This window comes from Gouania willdenowi, chromosome 11 (assembly GCF_900634775.1).
Source record: "Gouania willdenowi chromosome 11, fGouWil2.1, whole genome shotgun sequence".
In the NCBI taxonomy this organism is placed as follows: Eukaryota; Metazoa; Chordata; class Actinopteri; order Blenniiformes; family Gobiesocidae; genus Gouania; species Gouania willdenowi.
This window is the reverse complement of record NC_041054.1, coordinates 13858568-13879118: the sequence shown is the minus strand read 5'-3', so window position 1 is coordinate 13879118 and position 20551 is coordinate 13858568. Positions and strand designations below refer to the sequence as shown.

The 20551-nt window shown below is 44.6% G+C and overlaps 1 protein-coding gene across 1 annotated transcript in view; it reads left to right on the top strand.

Annotated features, from left to right (window-relative positions):
• Window positions 1–20232, top strand: part of elp2 (elongator acetyltransferase complex subunit 2) — a 37990-nt gene extending 17758 nt beyond the window's left edge. Inside the window, exons 11-22 of the mRNA XM_028461812.1 lie at window positions 1281–1412; window positions 1718–1867; window positions 2601–2792; window positions 2922–2991; window positions 3134–3226; window positions 12427–12484; window positions 13403–13475; window positions 15423–15615; window positions 17534–17655; window positions 17964–18103; window positions 18701–18853; window positions 19870–20232. Coding sequence (XP_028317613.1) covers window positions 1281–1412; window positions 1718–1867; window positions 2601–2792; window positions 2922–2991; window positions 3134–3226; window positions 12427–12484; window positions 13403–13475; window positions 15423–15615; window positions 17534–17655; window positions 17964–18103; window positions 18701–18853; window positions 19870–20068 — 1575 coding nt within the window. The 3' untranslated portion in view covers window positions 20069–20232. The remainder of the gene's footprint in view (window positions 1–1280; window positions 1413–1717; window positions 1868–2600; window positions 2793–2921; window positions 2992–3133; window positions 3227–12426; window positions 12485–13402; window positions 13476–15422; window positions 15616–17533; window positions 17656–17963; window positions 18104–18700; window positions 18854–19869) is intronic.
• Window positions 20233–20551: the final 319 nt, after the last annotated feature.

Genomic DNA, 20551 nt, shown 5'->3' with positions numbered 1-20551 from the left:
GGTTGTCTAAGATAAAGTTTATACAACTAAATGTTCATTTGTCAGCGTAATTGTTGGCTGCAGTTAAATCTGAATGTTTTTCTGTCCCAGGTAGTGATTTGAGCATGCACAAAAGCAAGGTGCCCTCGTTTGAACAGTTGTTGACAGTTGTGATTGTGAATACAATAGTGATTTCTTTTTCATGCATTGTTCTGGCTTGAGAGGCGATGATTAGTGATGTTTTGTTGTCGAGCGGAGCCTCAGACCCTGTGGAGGACAGACGTGGTCACCACCTGACGGTCGCGGGATCTCACACAAATTCAATTTATGCAAATCCTGGCACGTCCGTTTCTCATGATTCTTTGTTAATGCGATATTCCGTGCTACGGTTGCTTTCGTTATGTATGAAACAAACGTGTTGAGTGAGGGGGAGGGCAAACACAACAGAGTTTATTCAGCTCCAATAAGTCTCATTTAAGTCTGATTTATCAGTGTAATTAAGTTTTTTTTTTTATTTTTTTTTTTTTTTGTCTCACCTTTGAGCTGTTAAGAGAGTTTGGTAATAAATAAATATAGAAAGTCTAAAACGATACCTTTGTTTTTCTTTACTATTTTTCCTGAAGAATCAGAGCTTTTCGTTTTGAGCAAAACTTGGCCTTTTAAAAACTAATCTCAACACTGTAAATGGTTCAAAAAGACCTTCAAATAATTTTTTTTAACATATTTCACATTTTATTTCTATCTTTGGAACTTTTACGTACCGTAATCTGGGTGAGAAATACTCAGTTTCAGCATCAAACGATCAAGCTGAGCATTTTAATTAAGAGTGTACCGTTATCGGTCTGATATTAGCAAAAATAAATACATTTTAAAAATAATGCATCTAAAATCTCTGTAAGCAGTTCGATACATAATCTTAATAATATTTTTTTGCAGGGGCATCTAATTTATTGTTTTTATTTATCTTATTCAATTGTAGAATATTCTTATGTTTAAGGGTATCATTTATGTAATCCATTGGTTAGTAATAATACTTTTTCATACCTACTGTTGCTGACTTTTGTTCTCTGTTAAATAACATCACTTGATCAAGCCTTTTGTAACATTCTACCCTACATAATAAGTAATAAAAGTATGTATGATTCATGCTGATATTGAATCTGATTAATATCTATATTGGCCAATACGCAAGGCTGCAATATCGGTATCACATCGGAAGTGAAAAAGTTTTTTGAGTCACCCCTAATTTCAATGTCCGACAGTCACCTCTGTTGAAGGCTGTAATTTCTTTTTCCCATCAGGTTCGTGTAGGGGAGGTTGGCGGCAACACTCTGGGTTTCTACGGCTGCCAGATGAGTCCGGATGGCTCCATGATAGTAGCTCACACATTTCATGGAGCGCTGCATCTTTGGTGCAACGATCCAGATATGGAGGTCAGGATGACAATGACATAAATCAGTGCAATGCTGGTCATTTTGCAAGAATGCCTGTTGTTTTAATGAGACTAAGACCTTTTGATAGTTAACCTTTGTTTTAACTTCTTTGCTTTAATTAAGAAAGAGTTTGTGGCCCTAATGTAAGTAGCTTAGGTTTCTCTTTTGAGCTGCTGGCAATGACCTCACCTCTTCTAACACAGATAGGCAATAGTTACCAGTTGTGCCTGATTGTTCGGTCATGTTTATTAGCTGATGGCGGCTTACCTGGCTCTAACCTAATTGTTACTCTTTCCTGTATCCAGAGGGAGTGGAGACCTGGAGTCGTTATATCGGGACACTTTAGTGCAGTTCAAGACCTGAGCTGGGACCCTGAAGGGGAATTCATCCTCAGTGTGGGCTCAGACCAAACCACCAGACTGTTCACACCATGGAGGAAGCAGGAGAGCAAGAAGGTAAGGTAACATTATCCCAACTGGGTTTGGTTTGAAACAGTTTACCTTTATTTATACAGGTGACATTTTCATTTCACAAAAATCATATAAAACATACTTGCAAAGATTGACCTTTTAAAGCCAAAGGTATTGGACCAACAATGAGTGAATCTGCATCACTGGTAGGGGTGGGAACCTCTGGGTACCTCACAATACGATACACGATACACAGCTCACGATAACAATTATCTCACGATATGACGATACTGCGATTATCGATATATTGGTCAGAAATCAATCTACGATAATCTATGACATTTAGTCAACATTTCTGTAAATAATGTGATATATCGAGATATCGTCACACTCCTAATCACCGGTGCACCAATTTGATTTAATTTAAACTATTATTTTAATAATAATAACAAATCATCCCCTCACACCCTTCATTACTTCTTTCATAATAGCATCCACACCCCAAACGACTTAATCATTTCATCTTCAATTTGAAGTACAAACTATGTACCACTTAACATTCCTTTACAATGTCTGAGTTGCCAGGTTGGTTCTTTGCCACTGTTCCATGTGAAACTAGATTACTGTAATTGAGGCCTCTATCCTGCATGTGAGAGAGATTTATAACCAAGTACGAGAGTTGCCGAACGTCAGAGCTTCATTGAAAAGCATTCCACTGTCCCAGATAGCCACATGATCTTCATCTTTGGATACTTTTCCCAATCTTTCATCACCGCAGGCATCCTGGCATGAAATCTCCCGGCCACAGATCCACGGATACGACATGCACTGCCTGGCCAACGTCGGCAGGTTCCAATTTGTGTCCGGTGCTGATGAGAAGGTGCTGAGAGTCTTCCAAGCTCCTCGGAATTTCGTGGAAAATTTTGCTCACTTCTCTGGGATCTCAAAAGAGAAACTGTTGACATCCAGTGTAAGTTTAGCTTAACAAATATCCGTAATGAAAAGAGGAAAATTGCATGATGATATTCCAAAGATATTATAGTATTTGTATTGATATGTGTGAACATTTATTATCCCTCATTTGTGTTTCTAATGCCAGGACTGTGCAAACCTGCCAGAAGGAGCCAGCACACCAGCTCTGGGTCTGTCTAACAAGGCTGTATTTCAAGGTACAGAGCTTGCTCAGCTCATTCCAAAAATAATTTATAGCCAGTTGCCCAGTTAATATCTAATTCTTTCTTTTTAAAGAAGATTTTCTTTGGTATTTTTGCTCCTTGTCGTGAAATTTTAATATTTCATTTCAAATCGCAGGTGACCTTTTCCAAAACATCGAGCAAAAGGAAGTGTTCAGCAGTGCGTCAGACCAATACCAGGAGTCCTACTTCCAACCTCTACATATGACTGGTATTGTAAAGCTACATAAATGACACGATAAGATGGTTTGAACTTATACTGTGATGCTAAGTAACTGAGAAGACAAAGGTCACACTCGTCTGCGTGCCTCAGTGGGATCTATTGAGCGACTTCAGCATACATTTAAGAGTTCCCATGCTCCTGTCGCTGAAAATTCTTTCAACAGACACTGATTTGCATTCAAAGGGACAGCTAGCTTTAGCTTTATGTCACGAGTCCACAGCGTCTGAGGTATGCTAGTGTGCTTTCTGGCAGGAGGATGGTTGTTTGCGGTTCAGAAAATGGAGAGTGGGCAAAAGTGGTAGATTTTTTATTTAAATCACCATATTTGTATTTTAAAAATGTGTCTGATAAAGGTTATGTTAAATGTTTGAGGGCTTTGGGACAAAAAAATGGTTTCTTCAAAAAAAAGAAGAAAAAAGCAAGTATAACGTAATTGAAATTATTTTTGGGACTGGAGAATAAATTAGTCAATGGAAGGGATTGTAGTGCATGGTCTCCAAACCCTGAGGCCAAAGGGGGTTGAGAGCTGTCATCAGCATGATTGAAGCCACTCCTTAATCTGCAATGGTAATTAGGAAGCAGACTTATGTGATTGCTAAGTTTAAGTATTGATGACCCTAGGCTATGGAGGGAGCAGCCAAGCGTGGAGGCTGTTGTTAACAAAGCAGTTTCTTTTTTGATTGACTTGTACAGCTGCAGAGAGAGACTATCAGTGGGGCTGAATGGAAACCTGAAGATGAATAAAAATATAAGAAAAGGTGTTTTCTCAGAAATGCAGCAGAAAGAGTGAGCCAGGGTTGAGCAGAACTTGCAGGGAGAGAAGTAGACATGGCACTTTATTTATTTATTTCTTTATTTACTGCCTCTTAAGGCCGGAGGCAGGAACATAAATATGTGGCTGCAGTTGTTTATATAAGGTTTTAATAGTTGTTGATCTGTGGATTTAATGTAAGACAAAAGCACTCAAAGAGCACAAACATCCGCCAAGAGCCAAAAATCCTCTTTGCCAGATATTAATAGTTATTCTGGATCAGTGATCCTGAACATGATACCATGATCATTCAAGCTTTAAATGCTTAGAATACATTTTAATCCCCACTAATATTGTTACAGTAAGTCCAAATGTATGGGTACCCCCATCTTTTTGAAAAGACGCAATGAAATGCGCATTTTAATTACGATCCAGATGAAACCAAGTCAGGAATTTTTGGAAATTTTGCCAATGATGAGAGATGGGGATTTTTCGGTTTTTCAAAACTGGTCTAGAATCAGTATATTCATCCGGAACCCCTCCAAAATTTAATGGAATCTTTTTTTTTTTTTTTTTTTTTTTTTTTTCTCTTTTTTTTACCTTGTCTGCACATGCTGTCGAAGGTTAACACTACAAGAAGTGCAATCTTTTAACAGCAATGCATATTTTATTATTGCAATTAAATAAATTTATTTATTTCATTGCATAATTGTGACCATCACCAGCCCTCCCTAGGGAAGGGTAAGAAATACTTTATTAAAGGGAGGATGTAAAAAAAGAGAGGGCAGTGTTTACACCAAGGTGAGGGGTTGGAGGGGGGTGGGGAAGTTAACAGGGAAGAGGGATACAAGATAGGATATGGAATGAGTGGGGAATAGTTGTTAGGTTCCAAGTGATGCGATGTGAAATTGTGGTTGTGTATATTGTGCAGTTTGGTGACCAGTGTGCGGTTTAGGAATAATAGTGGTGGCTGTGAACAGAGGAAGAGGTGAGTGGAAATTCCATAAAACAGGTATTTGGGAACAAGGTGTCTAAGGTTGAGCCCAGTATGAGTGTTATCCCACAGCCCAAGGCCAGTGCATACATGACAAATGTATTTCCAAGAACCGCCACTGCAAAACCCACGAGCCGCCCCCGGGCCCGAAGAAGCAGTCAGGCCAGCAGCGAGAGCGGGCAGCCTAAGGGCCCCCGGCGACCACCCCACGGCCAAGCAGCCCCCCGCACGCCCCCAAGGTCCCAAGCCGAGAGGCAGCCATCGCCCCCCCCATACACACCCGAGAAAGCCCCAAGGAGCCAAGGACCCAGCGCACCACGCCACCGATCCCACCCCCAACCCCCAGACCCCCCACCCCACCGACCCCCCCCCCCCACACACACCCCCGCGCCCAACCCCCCGAGGGGAGGGCCCAGAGAACTCCCTGCCCGAGGCCCCAGCGGAGGAACCGAAGCCCACGCCCAGCAGACGACCAGAGCCGCGCCGAACGGGCAGCCGGCGGGCACCCGCCGGCGAGCCCAGAGCCAGCAGGGGCCCGACCCCAGGCCAGAAGGACCCGGAATGGATGCAGCACCAGGAGCAGCCCGCCCAGGGAGGACGACCACACCCCAAGCCGCATAAGGCACCAGGGGGCCGCTGGGAGTCCCCCCGCCGGCCCCCAGGCACCCCAACCTAGCCCCCCATGGCGCCCCAGATCACCCCCTGCTGATGCCGCCCGCGCCACGAGCTTCAGTTTTTTTTAAAGCCAGGGCCCCCCCCAAGGGCCAAGCCAGACCGCCCCGCCGGGATGTGGCCCCCTGTTCGGGCCCCGACACCCTGCCTCACGGGGCACTGCCCAAGCAGGGGCCGTACCAGTAGGTACGCAAGGGCGCGGCACGCGCCACCCGCCCCGAAAGACCCCCGCCACGACCGGCCCGGCCAGCAGGCCAAGCACCCCGGGCCCCAGGAGCACCCCCCGGGAACAGGACCCCCCAAGGGCAAGCCCCCGGGCCAAGCCCCCCGGGACGCGCCCCCCACCCCGGCCCAGGACCCGGCCACAGCCCAGCAGAACCGCACAGCCCCAGACGGCACAAGGCCAGCAGCCCAGGGCCCGCCGTCCCCCGGACGGCGCAAGCCACGGGGCAGCGCCCCCCGCCGGCCCGCGAGCAACCGGCGACCCCCACCGCGGGGACGGAGGCACCCCAACGGCACACATCAAGTAAGGGACAGCAGCCCCCAGCCAAAGATGCCCCGGACCCACCCACCAGTCCGCAGATGGCAGGACGTACCCACCAGGCGGCCGAAAGCAACCTCAACCACCGGAACAGCTAGCGCCGCCCCCCCCAGTAAACAGCATCATCCCGAGGCGCCAAACAACCCCGCCCCAACCCCGGTGAGGACACCAGCACCCCCCCAGCACACCCACCCCCCAAACCGGCGAGGCAGGCCGCCCCGGGCCCGCACACCGCGGGGCCCGCCCCCAAGGCCACCAGGAGACGAAACAAGCACCAAGCCACACCCAAGGGGGAGAGGCACCCCCGCGCCCCACCAGGCCGACACCGCCCGGAAAGACCCCGCAAGGAGAGACCCCGGCAAAGCCCCTCCGAGACCCACCGCCACGCCCGACCGCACCATCGTGATGTATTTTTACTCTATGCAGTGGCCCAGCCACCAACAGAGGGGCCAGGCCCCCACCGGAGAGGCCCAAATGTGTGTACCAACCCACCACCCTGTTATGGTGCCTCTCCATTCCCCAATGGAGAGGCACTTCCCGATCCCCTGTGTGAATGTGTGTGTTTGGTGAATGTATGGGGTGTGATTAAAAGAAGGGGGATGGAGGGGAGCGGTGCTCCCCATCCAGCCTCTGTGGATTTATGTGTATGTGGTGTAATAGGCCGGAGGGTGTAAGTGATAATACACCCTCCGGGGGGTGGCATGTTGAGATGTGATTAAAATTGGAGGGATTAGTAGGGCAACTAGGGTGGGAGTGCCGCCCCCACGCCACTACATAGTAACACAGGTGGCGGCCCCCTCCACCCCCAGCCCCACCATCCAGCCCCCCAAGGGTTGGGTATGGGTGTGTGGTGCATTTTGTGAGTGAGCCAGACCAGCTGGGAGTGTGGTGAAGTGAACATGTAGGAGGCCTGTCCGGTGTGAGCCGGGCCCGTCCGCATGGCGGGCCACGCGAGAGGGTAGATGGCGCAGACGGGCAAGTGGCACTGTGGGCCCCGGAGCAGCACAGCCAGAGACCCCCCCCCACGGCACCCCCCAGACCGCGCCGGCCCCGCGGAGCACGGCGACAACCCCCACCCCCGGGCACAGCCAGGCACCAACCCCATCCCCCGGCGCCCCAGGGGGCGACCCCCGCCGCACGCCGGCCCGGAGCAACGCCACCCCGCCGCCAAGGGGAGCGGCCGAGCAGGGGGGAGGCCCGCGCCCGCACCAGGGCCAGCACAGGCCCACCCGGCGCCACGATACAACACTCTCCACCGGGAGGCGGCCCCGGCCCCCCCGACTAGAGAGGACGCCATCCACCGCCAAGCAGGGCCATCCCGCCAGCCACGGACCGGCAAGCCGGAGTACCGAAGCACCCCAGCCCGGAACCGCCCCCCCACACCAACGGCGCCAATGGAGCCCCCCCCCCCCCACGGAGGCGATCCCCGACGACCCACGCACCGGCACGAGACACCCCCCCGACGCCAGCCCACCCCGGACGACAGCGGGCCCGAGGCCACCAGCCCCGCCCCGCCCAAGGCTGCGCAGCGCCGCCACGAGCCGCGGCCGGTCCCCGGGCAGATGGCAGGAGAGCACTCCCCCGGAAACGTAGACCAAGGATCCGCCCCCGGGGCACCCCCGCCCCGGAATCGCGCCCACGGCGCCCGGTGCACCCAGCCAGCAGACCAGCCAATCCCGACAAGGATCCACCAGGCCAAGAACCACGCGCCGCGCCCCCGCACACCCACCCAATACGACCCCCGGGGAGACCCCATAGCACCCCCCACCCCACCCCTCTAGCCGTAACGGCCACACCCCGGCCATTGCGGTCAAACAAAAAGCCCCGGAGGGGGCCCCGCCTGGCTCGCCGCGCAAGCGACATCCCTGGCAAAGGCGCGCCCCAGGGAGCCAAGCCTAGGACCCGCAAGGGCCGACGGAGCAACCCACAGCCACACCCCGCCACCCAGCGACCCAGGAGGCAATCGCCGACCCCGGGCAGCAGCCACCCCCAAAGCCACCCCCACCCCGGATCCCCCCGGACCGGAGCCAAGGACCCCACCACCCCAGGCCCCCCAACGAGACCACCCCCCAGCCAACCCACCCGGCACGGCACCGCCCGTCCCCCAGGCGGGAGCCACAGCCCCCCCACCAGCGCCCCAGGCCAACGGGAGCCCCCCAAACCCAACCCAACAGGATGGCGGGCGCAAGAGCAAAGGAGGAGGGGGGGGAGGACGAGACAGGGGGACAGGGAGCAAGGGGAAGGAGCGGCAGGGGAGCACGCAGGGCCCCAGCCCCAGAGACCAACCAGATGTGCACGCGAGGGGCAACAGCGCCAAATCAAACAGCCCCGGGACCTCGTGAACACCCAGAAGGAATGCACACCCGTGTCGAGGCAACAAGAGACCCCGGCAACCCACCCCAGCCACCCCGGCCAAGACCACCCCAGAGGCCCAAGGTGGCCCAAGCTTACAGTTGGGCTAGTGCGTTAGTAAAGAGTGGTGCTGGCAGTCGCTTGCAGGCTAGATCATCAGGGTTTTAAAAATTTAGATTTAATGCAATTAAAAAAGGAGTCCAACGCTCCTCAAAGCACGTTATTTTTTTTTGTTTTCTGAGAGCAGACATCTTTTCCATGGAAATAAATTCTGTGAGGAGATTTTGCCATTGGTTTATGTTTAAGGATTTTTTGTCTTTCCAATTTAGTAATATTGTTTTTTTTGCTATGGCTAGTGCCGCAAGGATTGATTGTGATTGGTTTGCTGGAAGTTGAAGCATTGTCAGGTCTCCAATCAAACAAAGATTTGGAGATAAAGGAATCCTGCAGTCCAAAATGGAGGACAGTTTTTCAGTGATTAGAATCCAAAAGTGTTGAACTGGGGAGCAAAGCCATAAGGCATGTAGATAGGAATCCGCTGTATTCTGGGTGCACTGAGAGCAGATGTCTGTTGCTAAGAAGCCCATTTTATGCATTTTCTGTTGGGTAGTGTGGGATCTGTGGAGGACCTTGTATTGAATTAGCTGAAGGTTTGTGTTTTTTGTCATCTTAAAAGTATTACAACAAATTTCTGTCCAGAAATCAGTGCTCGGGGTGATTGAGAGTTCGGCCTCCCACTTCGCGATTGGTAAGTAATTACAGTTAGTGTTCGAGAGCGCTCTGTATATTTTTGAGAGTTTTTTTGATTTTGTTGAGATTTTTTTCATATATATAGCCAGTTCTGGAGGTTGTAAAGTAGTTAAGTCTAGTGGAGTATTTTTCTTTATTGTCTCTGTTACTTGTAAGTACTGTAGAAAGTTACTTTTATTTATATCGAATGCTTGGGTTAGATTGTTATATGGCCTGATCTTGTCATTTTCAAAAAGGTCTTGGAGATGAGTGATTCCACTCTCTTCCCATGTTTTCAGATAGAGTGGTGTTTTTTTATTTTTAAAGTCAGGGTTGTGCCAGATTGGAGACAGTATACTAATTTTTAATTGGACATTTGTGATGTCCAGGGCTTTCCACCATGCAGTCAGTGTGGAGGCAATTAGTGGGTTTTTAAAGCAGTTGTGATGTTTGAGGGTCGCAGTGATAAAAGGGAGATCAGAGAGTTTAATGTGTTTGCAGTCTAACTGTTCTATTTCTAGCCAGGTGTTGTAGTATTCTTTTGGTTTTAGCCACTCTGTTAAATATAATATTTGGTTTGCTAAGTAATAATGCATGAAATTAGGGGCTTCTAAACCACCCTCGTCTTTGTTTTTTTGAAGGGTTGAAAGGCTTATTTTAGGTTTTTTATTTCTAGTATAGAATTTTGTAGTTGCAGAATCTAATCTTTGAAACCATTGTTTTGGTGGTTTCAGTGGTATCATTGAGAACAGGTAGTTTATTTTAGGTAAGATTTTCATTTTAACTGAAGCTATCCTGCCAAGTAGTGAGATGGGGAGATTGTTCCATCTCCGCAGATCTTCTGTGACTTTGTCCAACATCGGATCATGATTTAGTTTAATTAATTCATTTAAGTTTGGTGATATATTTAAGCCTAGATATTTAATTGTATTTGTGGTGGAGGGGTGTTGTGGATTTTGGTTTGCAGGATTCCATGAGTTTTTTGTCAAAGGGAGGATTGATGATTTTGTCCAGTTAATGGAATAGTCTGATAATTTAGAGAAGCTGTTTATTAGATTAAATACTTCCTCTAAAGAGGATTGCGGTTCTTCCAAATAGAGTAAGATGTCATCCGCGTAAAGATTAATTTTGTGTTCTGAGATGGATGAGTGGATTCCTTTAATAACAGAGTTCTGACGTACAGCTGCTGCGAGAGGTTCAACGAATATTGCAAAAAGCAAAGGTGAGAGTGGGCAGCCTTGTCTGGTTCCCCTCTGCAGTGTGAAGCTTTGGGATGTTATTTGGTTTGTGGTTACTGAGGCCTTAGGTTTATTGTACAGGGTGGAGATCCATTGTATGAATGATTCTCCGAAGCCAAATTTGCCAAGGACAGTTAGGAGGAATGACCAGTTTACTCTATCAAATGCTTTTTCTGCATCGAGTGATAAGATTATTTTTTTCTTTTTAGAGTTCTGTGCCATGTTGATCACATTAAACAGTCTTCTCACATTGTCTGTGGAGTGTCTATTTTTAATAAATCCTGTCTGGTCTTGGTGTATAATTGACTGTACTACTTTCTCTAACCTGGATGTGAGTGCTTTGGAAATAATTTTTAAGTCTGTGTTAATAAGTGAGATGGGACGATAGCTTGAGGGTAACATGGGGTTCTTGTCTGGTTTAAGTAACAATTTAATGTTCGCTGTATTCATGTGACCTCCTACATAACCTTTATTTTGATCTCTGTTACTACTCTGAAAAATAGTGGAGCCAGCATTGACCAGAAATGTTTTAGGAATTCAGCAGGGAACCCATCTGGACCTGGTGCTTTGCCTGTTGACATGCTGTCTAAAGCATTTTGTAATTCTTGTAAGGTTAATGGTGAGTCTAAGGTGGTTTTCTGATCTATAGTGAGCTGTGGTAGGTTTAGTTTATTAAGAAAGGTTTTAATATCTTCAGTGTCAGGGTTTAAATTTGATGAGTATAAGTTTTGATAATAATCACGAAAAATTTTATTAATGTCCTGAGGTAAGTTTAAAGTTTGACCTGAGTTATTAGAAATTGTTGCTATAAAGGAATTTTCTTTATTGTGTTTAAGCTGATTTGCTAAGTATTTGCCTGATTTATTATTGTAATCAAAGTTTTTGTATCGTAATTGTTGCAAAATGAAGTCGGTTTTTTTAGATAAGATGATATCCAGATTAAGTTTTGTATTTTGAAGTTTTTCCCATAAAAGTTCAGATGGGTTAGCTGCGTATTCTTCCGTAAGTTTCTTAATTTTTTCTTCAAGTGTTTTTTTCTGCTATCTGTTCCTGTTTTTTCTTAAAAGAAGAGTATGATATAATCTTCCCTCTAATGACAGCCTTGCCAGTTTCCCAGAGTAAGGACGGTGATATTTCCGGGGAGTCGTTTGTCAATAGAAAGTCCTCCCATTCTTTTCTAATGGAATCTTTTTAATGGCATAAGGTCCATCTTTGGTAAAACTTTGTCAATCTGTTATGTATTTTTGGCATAATCCTGCAAACATTCAAGTAAATGAATAAACGGCAGTGAAAATATAACCTCCTTAGTGGAGGTAATAAAAGCGAAATGTCAGATATAGCCACACACTGTCTAGTTTGTTGCTTTGAAGTTATTTATTTTAGTCTCTTGCCCCATCCTTCTCCTTACTCATGTCCAAGGTGTCCTGCCTAAAACGTTGCATGAGCAGGGCAATGATTTAAATGGGCAAAGTTATAAAGAAGTGGTTCTTAATCTGGTTTTCATCGAACCCTAGGGGTTAATTGAGTAAGTCTCAAGGGTTCAGCAGGGGTCAAGACACACAGAACAGATATAGACCTCATAGATCAATAAATCAAAGACATTTTACTCACAATTAAATGTAGAAGGTTGAAATTGCCACTCGAAAGGCTTTTTTGATCTCCACCATCAAAAATGTGTTTGGGGGAAAAAATCAAGAAAGCACGGTACGAATGAAGTAAAAACACTTCTATCCATCCACATCCCACAATGCAATGCACCAAACTTTCCTGGCATATAAAGAAACCGATTGTTTACGGACTAAAAATTGTGGCAAACCAATGACAGATGTTTATTTTGTGGTTTTAAACAGATTGATCGAAATGACGAAATGTGTGTATGCATCTCATCGTGTGTTTCTGTATGTGCGATAGAGCCCCCTCCAGAGGACCATCTTCTCCAGAACACACTTTGGCCTGAGGTCCAAAAGCTGTAAGTGTCCAGATGTCTTGTGTGCCCCTTATTTCACGCCGTTATAGATTGTGGATGAAGTCCAGCTACAGTATGTAGGAATCCCTCATTTCTGATTTTAAACACACCAGCAACAGGACTATTTACTGTATCTGAAAATGATAAACTTTCCCTTTGCCAGTGTCCCCGACACTCACATTAGCCAGTTCCAGTCTGTATTCCAGCTTCCTGTCACCCTATGAGCCTGTCCTTCAAGCTAAATATATTGCCTCCACTTGAAGCCAATGCTAAATCCATTTACAAGTCAATCTGCTATAAAGATGACTTATGGCTAAGTCGTTTGTTAGAACTGTATGTATGCGTGTGCGACTGTGCATGCGTGTGTTTGTGTGTATGCGCACGCATTGGAAAATCATTTTTTACCTCCATTTGGCTTTGTCCCTTGAGTCATTTAGTGCATAATAGAAGCATTAAAATGAGTAAGTGGTAGGATTATATTTGTGGCATAAATAATGCTCTTTTCATTGTGGCCAAATCGCTGCAGCAGTTGAAAGCTTCCTGCTGAGACAGGAATTCCTTCCTGTTGAGTGGCTGACGACAGTCTGGGTTTGTTGACATTTTAAAACATCCAGGTGAAAGCAATTAGGCAGTGAGTGATTAGTTTGAGCATCGTCATTGTTCATCTTTGTCAGGAAGAGACGACGCAGTCGTTCCAGATCAGTATTTTAATTTCCCTCTGTCTGATTATTTACCTCTCTGTCGATAGTGATGGCTTAAGTTTGGGAGATTATTATTGCAGCACTTTGAAAAAAAACTAAACACTGATTTCGCCGCCTCCCCTCCCCCTTCTACTCATTACTCTGCCACAGCCTGTCTGTCCTTGTTGATATTCAGTGTAGCAGCTCGTAAATAAATTTGGCTATTTTCCTTCGACTCCAGGTACGGCCATGGCTTTGAGATGTTCTGTCTGGCGTCTGACAGCCAAAGGACGGTGGTGGCGTCTGCATGCAAGGTCAGTGTGACACAAGCAGAGGTCAGAGGCCACGTCACAATCACGATGAGGTTGCACTGCTGCACGAAGGGGCTGCGAGAAAAGAATGGCAACATGATCATGCATCAGACACTGGGCAGGGTTAAACTGTGCTGTCAGCCAGCTACTGATAGTGACTATTGTGTCCTGACCTTGTTGTACACACACATATACTCAAACACACACCTTCTAACAATCACTGATGGCTTTCCTTATGCGTTTCTGTGTTTTAGCACTGTAATATTTCCAACCTCTTGTCCAGTTTGCGTTTTCTTTGCATCGTTGCAGATATTTATTAAAAATACAACAAAAGTTAAACACTCTTATTTCAACCCATAAAACATACTGTTTGATATTAAATATCTCCTACTGCCTTTAAAAAGTTATTTAATTCACCCTTTTGAATATAAATGAGGAATCCCATCTCAAATCAACATTTTTAGTTAACCTTAAATGTGCAATAGGTAACTCGGAGAAGAGAGAGGACTTAGCATTAAATTACAACAAGTACGACTTTCAGATCCCTCCCCCTCCCTCTCTGCTGCTCTCCTGCCCTGCATCCAAAGTCCCTCCCCCAGAGGACGCTGGTGTGAATATTGCTAAATGACCAGTAAACCACACAACAAGAGTTAATGTTAACGTTTGTATCGAAAACAAACTAACATTAGCCCAACTGCAACATCACAGTAATAACATGTACTACGGAGTACTAGTGTATCGATTTCAAATCAAACATAATGTAAATCAAGCATAAACTGTATTTACCTGTCAAGCAGAAAAGTCGCCAACTCTGCGTAAGTTTTGAGTCCTTCCAGATCACGGAGTTCCCTCCACCTCTGAAAATCCACTCCGATGTTGATTCTCGACTTGTCCCGGGCTCTGTCTAATTTTTTCTTTTTAGCTTTTCTTTCTTCTTGCTTCCTCTTTTTACTCATCATTTTTGCCTTACAAGCTGTTGATGCTAACATAGATATCGGCAGTTCTTTACTTGCTGATGGTTGTTGCTCCGCCATTGCTTTCTCTAAGCTCCTGAAGCTGCTCTCGGAGATGTGAGCTTGACCGAGCGCGAGCATGAGCTAGTTTAGGAGCAAAGGCCTAGGAGCTGTGATCGACAGCTGTCGAACAGTCCATCAAACACAATCCTGGCTCTGATTGGTCCTTTTTGCTTGGTCGCGGTGGATTCTGGCAATTTGCAGCAGTAGGCGGGACTTTATGAGCCTGTTTTTTTTGTTTTGTTTTTTTTTTTACAGATTACTAATTTCATGTCTTTACATAGTGACACTTTTAGCAAATATGACAAAAATAAACTTATATGAGAGTTACCTATTGCACCTTTAATGTATAAACATTTGTATTGTTTACTTTCCCTTTCTTAGCTTTAAAGCTGCTACCACTGATAATTTAATCCTAGTCTATGCCACATTGATCAATAAATCCTCCTTGTTCGGTGAAGAAACATGATAAGAATGAGGTAAAAACACTTCTATGCATTCGTTTATGGGACTCCACATCCCACAATGCAATACAAATGACATCAAACAGAGTGTTTAGGGTAGAGATAAAAACAAACTTTCAAGAAGCAATTTCAACCTTTTTTCTTTTTTTTTTGGGGATTAAATTATGTTCAATTCATTGATCTATGAGGAACACACTATGATTTTATCTACTTAAAGTTATTGAGAGTAGCAGCTTTAAACTGACGGATCAGTTTATAACTTGTAAGCGTTCTCTATCAAGTTGAATTATACATACTTTAAAAACAATGCTGGTTGGTTTTATTGGGATTTAAACACCTCTATAAAAGTGTATAATCTGTTGATATATCATGTTTGTTCACAACATGGACTATCTGTGTGTACAAATGCAGGAATCTCTGACCTGCGGAGAATAATGGTTCATTTTAACTGAAGTAAAAACCTCCCTCTCCAGGCTTCCAAAGCCGAGCATGCAGCAGTGCTGCTGTGGAGCACAGCCTCGTGGCGTCAGCTGCAGATATTGCCATTTCACACCCTCACAGTCACCCAGATGGCCTTTTCACCTGACGCTCAATTCCTGTTGGCAGCATCACGGGATCGCACATGGTCTTTGTGGAGACGAAACCTGCCCACACCTGAGAGTCCAGGTGAGAAAACCTTGGGAACAGAATGTTGTGATTTTTATTTTCCTTGCTGGTATGGAGACAGAGGAGGACGACACTGGCCCTTCATTGGCAAAATAACAGTCTGTTTAAAGTTCCAGGCTTCATTGTAATATTAAGCAACCTTACTGCAAACAGCCTTTAATGTTGACTATCAAAGTATAATATATTTAAAATTTAGTCTTTTAATTGTTTTTTAGATTGGAGTGAATTATCCTGGTTTGTATTAAAGAAGATCAACATCATGTTCTTTGTTCATTAAGGGATGTATCAAATCTTGCCGCACAAATGTAAGGACATAAAGGTAAACTGTAACAATGATTTTCAGTGTTTTCAATTGTCCTGAAGAATACTGTTATTTTATTTACTCAAAGGGGGGATTTATTGTTCAACAGGCAAAAAGAGAGACTCTTAGTTCAATTTTACTGCCTTCTAGGGATACGCCTTCTACAGGAAGAAACACTGTTTTTGGCAGTAAAATGCCTCCAGAAAAGTAGCAATACTTTCTACGTGCTCACTCCTGGGGATGCTATTTTTCCTCTTGCTGTCGGTCGCTTTGCGGCTGGTTTACGCTGTAAAGCAGGAGTGTCTGGATTTGATCCTGTGGGGTCACCATGGCTGTAATTTTCCCTGATTGTATATGGAGTGCCTCATTAGGCCTTTTATAGAGTCGTATGTCATCAGTACGGATCAGACACTTACCAAATACAAGCCATTGTCTTTCTAAACTCGTGCAATGAACGTAAAGCAATCATGAACGCTGTTATTTTTCAACTTTGCTTCATATGACATGATTGCTGAGCTTCATTGAGAGCACCAACTTGATAAAAAGTAATTAAATTCTCTGTAAGGTGTTTTCTGTTGCATATGGCTGCTCATGACAGCCTGAATGAAAAGTGATGAAAGCCATACGGTGCTGCACGCTGCTGTTCACCTGTGTACAGGCTGTTTGTGAGAGACGATAGGATAAGGAGACGTGCAGTGGTGCAGAGAGGTGGGGGCGGGGCGGGGGGGTTGCTGAATCACTCAAGGTGATCGTGAAGAGCACAGACACACAGACAGTGTGGCTTGACCAGGGAAGGTTAAACGAAGTCAGAGCTGATTAAACAAAGTGACTCCCTCATATTTTCTTTTCCATTGTCACCTCCTTCTTTGTACGTGAGGTATTCAGACATCTAAAAGAGACAATATTGCTCCTCTGTTATTTTTTTCATTTTTTTTTACCTGATTTCCAGTGATTCATTTTCTATTTTTTTTCCATCATTCTAATACATTTTGTAAGTTTCTGCTGAACTGGATGTTTTTCCAGTGCCTAGTCTTCATGTAAACAGCCGGTTGCGTCCTTGAGGGTCCTCAGAATCAGACAATATTAATGGAAGCAGGAGGTTGGGGGGGACTCACGTGTGTCCCAAACCCTTTTACACAAACCGGGATGGATATGATTTTTGTGGCACTGGTGTGGCTTTACAGCTGCTTGCCTGCACATGCCCACTCAATCAGGGACGTGCACACATGAGTGCCTGTGAAGAGCACGGCTACTGCATTTGCGCAGACAGGTGGCTGCCAGCAGCATACAAACAAGCTCTCCTGGGAAAGACCAATCCAGGGTCAAAAAAATGACTCAGGCGGGGAGATAAACAGCAGCAGGTAATAAAACAAAACTGAGGGCTGGGACAGACGCCTATCCAGTTATTTATCTGTAAAACCAGAAGTGGCTTTGTTAACAGAATTAACACCAAGATTTTTGATGTGCTCACGTCATCCTGCAATAATCACTAAGCAATGCTATGATAACAGCCTGATATTTATGTATTTTTTATCATTTTTATTACTAGTTTTGTATTTTCTAATTAGAGGTATCTTTTCTTCTATTTCTTTGTGTCCTATTTCTGTTTACACACAGAGCCACAGTTTTTACTGTACGCACATACAGGGAAGAATACAGCCGTGCACACTCGGATCATCTGGTCATGTGACTGGAGCCCTGACAGCAGATACTTTGTAACATCCAGTCGAGACAAGAAGGTAGTTTTTAAAGGATTGTATTCTTCACAATTATAATTTTCAGTTGGAAACATTCAAGACAACAAAACTGTAAAATGTATATCTAAAAATGTGTGCGTGCGTGCGTGCGTGTGTGTGTGCGTGCGCGTGCGAGATAGGGGAGTTGAAGAAAATAAAATGATAAAAGGAAAAAAATGATGAAGAAAAAATCTCGAAAAAATAATGATAATCCAATAATTTACAAAGAAAATGCTAAAGTAATAAAAATGCAACTGTATTTTATTTCCAGGTGCTTTCTAGCACTGATAACTGTGTTCCTGTGTGTGAAGGTGATAATATGGGGTCCATGTATATTGGACCAGTGTCGCGACGCTGCACCATTCCAGATTACACCATGTTCTTCCATCTTGGATGTGGGAGATTCTGCCACTGCTGTGGCCTTCTGCCCCTTTCTCTGCTATGATGACGGGTATGTACACAAAGTCCCGTATTTATATTTAGTCATTTATTTTTTTCTTTTACTATGCACTTTTGATCACACATTCCCCAGTTTTTACCAGCACCACAGGGATAATTACACTCCCTGATGATTGTCTACCTGAAAAAGTGCAAAAATGGATATTCCTGCAGTCAATTGAGGCTGCAGTTTGAGCTATTTGTGCCCCATTAGTCCTAATAATTCACCTCTGCTTTTAGACTCACTATATGTTGGTCGATCTGTTTAGGAACAAGCCTTACTCTGGAAAAAGCTCAAATGAGCAGCAATTTGTCTGATATTACATATCAAAGGCCTGCAAAACATAAAACCAAACAGCAGGATAAGCTGTGTTCACTCTGTCAGTCTTTGATTAAAAGGAGAACTGGTGTAACAATTATTCAAGCTGAAGTCTGAATAGGAAACCAGGGCCAGTAAACTAGCAGCTTTGAGGCTGGATTTCTGTCAGATGTCAAACAAGCGCTAATAGTTTTTGAATTGAGTGCATAACCGAAGAGAATAGATAAGTTGTTCTTGGCTTTAATTGTGCACATTTTAGTTTGGATTTACATCTTGTATTTTCACCCACAGCTACCTAATCGCAGTCGGCCTGGAGGGCGGCAGCATCCGCCTCTACAAGTGGCATCCTGTCCAGGAGGCAGCAGCAGCAGCAGGAGGAGCAGCAGCAGGAGGAGGAGGTGGAGGTGGAGGTGACTGGAGCTGCTGTGAGCAGACAGACCCTTCGTATCCTTTGTTTTTTTACCGAGTTCATCATAACCAGTAGAAAATCTTTTGGTAACACTTTACTCGAAGTTTTATACATAAGGCTCTCATTAAGTGTTGTTCGCTAAATTATGACAACTTTGAAGCTATGTTGGCATTTTTTGGGTTAGGTGGAGGGATCTAGTGGGGTTAGGGTTATGGTTAGGGGTTAGGGTAACAAATGGTTAGGGTTAAGGTAAGGAACGACACTTAATGACAACCTTCATGACAATGACAACTTCTTTATGCTAATAACGTGTCATATCATAATAATGACAGCGTAATGTCAGCCTTTATGTATAAAACTTCAAGTTTTTCAGTGGGAAGCATAGCAGCATCCCATCATAAACCAACTGTTCCATGGCATCAGTTTAAGTACCAGGTATCTAGGCACTTTTGATGTTTTACTGCACGTATGCAACTCAGAGTTATAACTCTGCACTTACTGACAGTTGGATAAAGGAAGACTGTCCCTTTCTTTGATAGGAATATGTAAGTTAATGTATTTTAAGGTTAAGGGGTGTCTTAAATATTTTTTACCTTTTTATATGATACCAATATAAGATGAATGAAAAATTTATAAGAAGACCCTGAAAAATAACCTCAAAATCAATAAAAACTTTAATTATCCTTTTTAAGTGAAAAATGACAATTTAAGTTCACTGGAGTTAATTTTTACTTTGAGTATTTAGTTCTGTCAGATGCTGGAATGGACTGCTGGCATATCAGAGATTTTAAATAATCCGGTTGCTATTTTTCCGATATTAATTCAATAATTGCAAATTCAATTGTTCTTTGCTTTAGTATTATTTAAATATTGGTTATAGTATCATTACAATGATGACTCGATGGTTTGTGTGGAATGTAATTTTTATTAGTAAGTTTTCAATTAGACATCTTTCATCCAACACATAATCTTAATAGAACAAGTAGGTGGTGCAGTTTTAGCGATCTATGTATACGTGCTGTTATTTCCCTTCATTGCACTCTTCTCTCAGGCAAAGCCACTCTTTAGCAGTTAAAAGACTCCGTTGGAGGCCCCGGGCAGGCAGAGCAGGTCAACACTGCTGTGGAACGGATGGACAGACTGACAGAGAAAGCCAGGACAAAGAGGAGGAGAGCTCCTGGCTCCAACTCGCCTCTGCCAGCGTCGACCACTCTGTCAAAATCTTCAACGTCAACAAACGGGCTCTTTAGAAACACCGACACTGACACTATTATTTCTCTCACAAGCACAGACTCCCTTGAAGTGAGAGCCAAAGGCCTGGCTAGGCCACCAAGGCCGCAGCTGCTTGCTGGCAAGCCGTTCACTTCTAGTGACAGCCTGTTAAGTCAGGACACACACACACACACACACACACACACACACACACACACACACACACACACACACACACACACACACAATCCAGTGCATGTTAGTTAACACATAATCGGTGGAGGACGTACTGATAAAACATTGTGACCTCAGCATTTAGAATAGTTTAGATTGAAAGGAAGGACTGTGCTGAATAACACCAACTGCATCGGAATAAGAATGGACGACTTGCTGAAGTGAAAATGACTCATTGGCTTTAATATTTGTCTGTACTTTTATGTTACATTCATGCTTTGTCATCAGTTTATAAATTTCCTTTTTCCATTCCCACTTGTTCTATCATCAGCTTTTTCTGTCTGAAA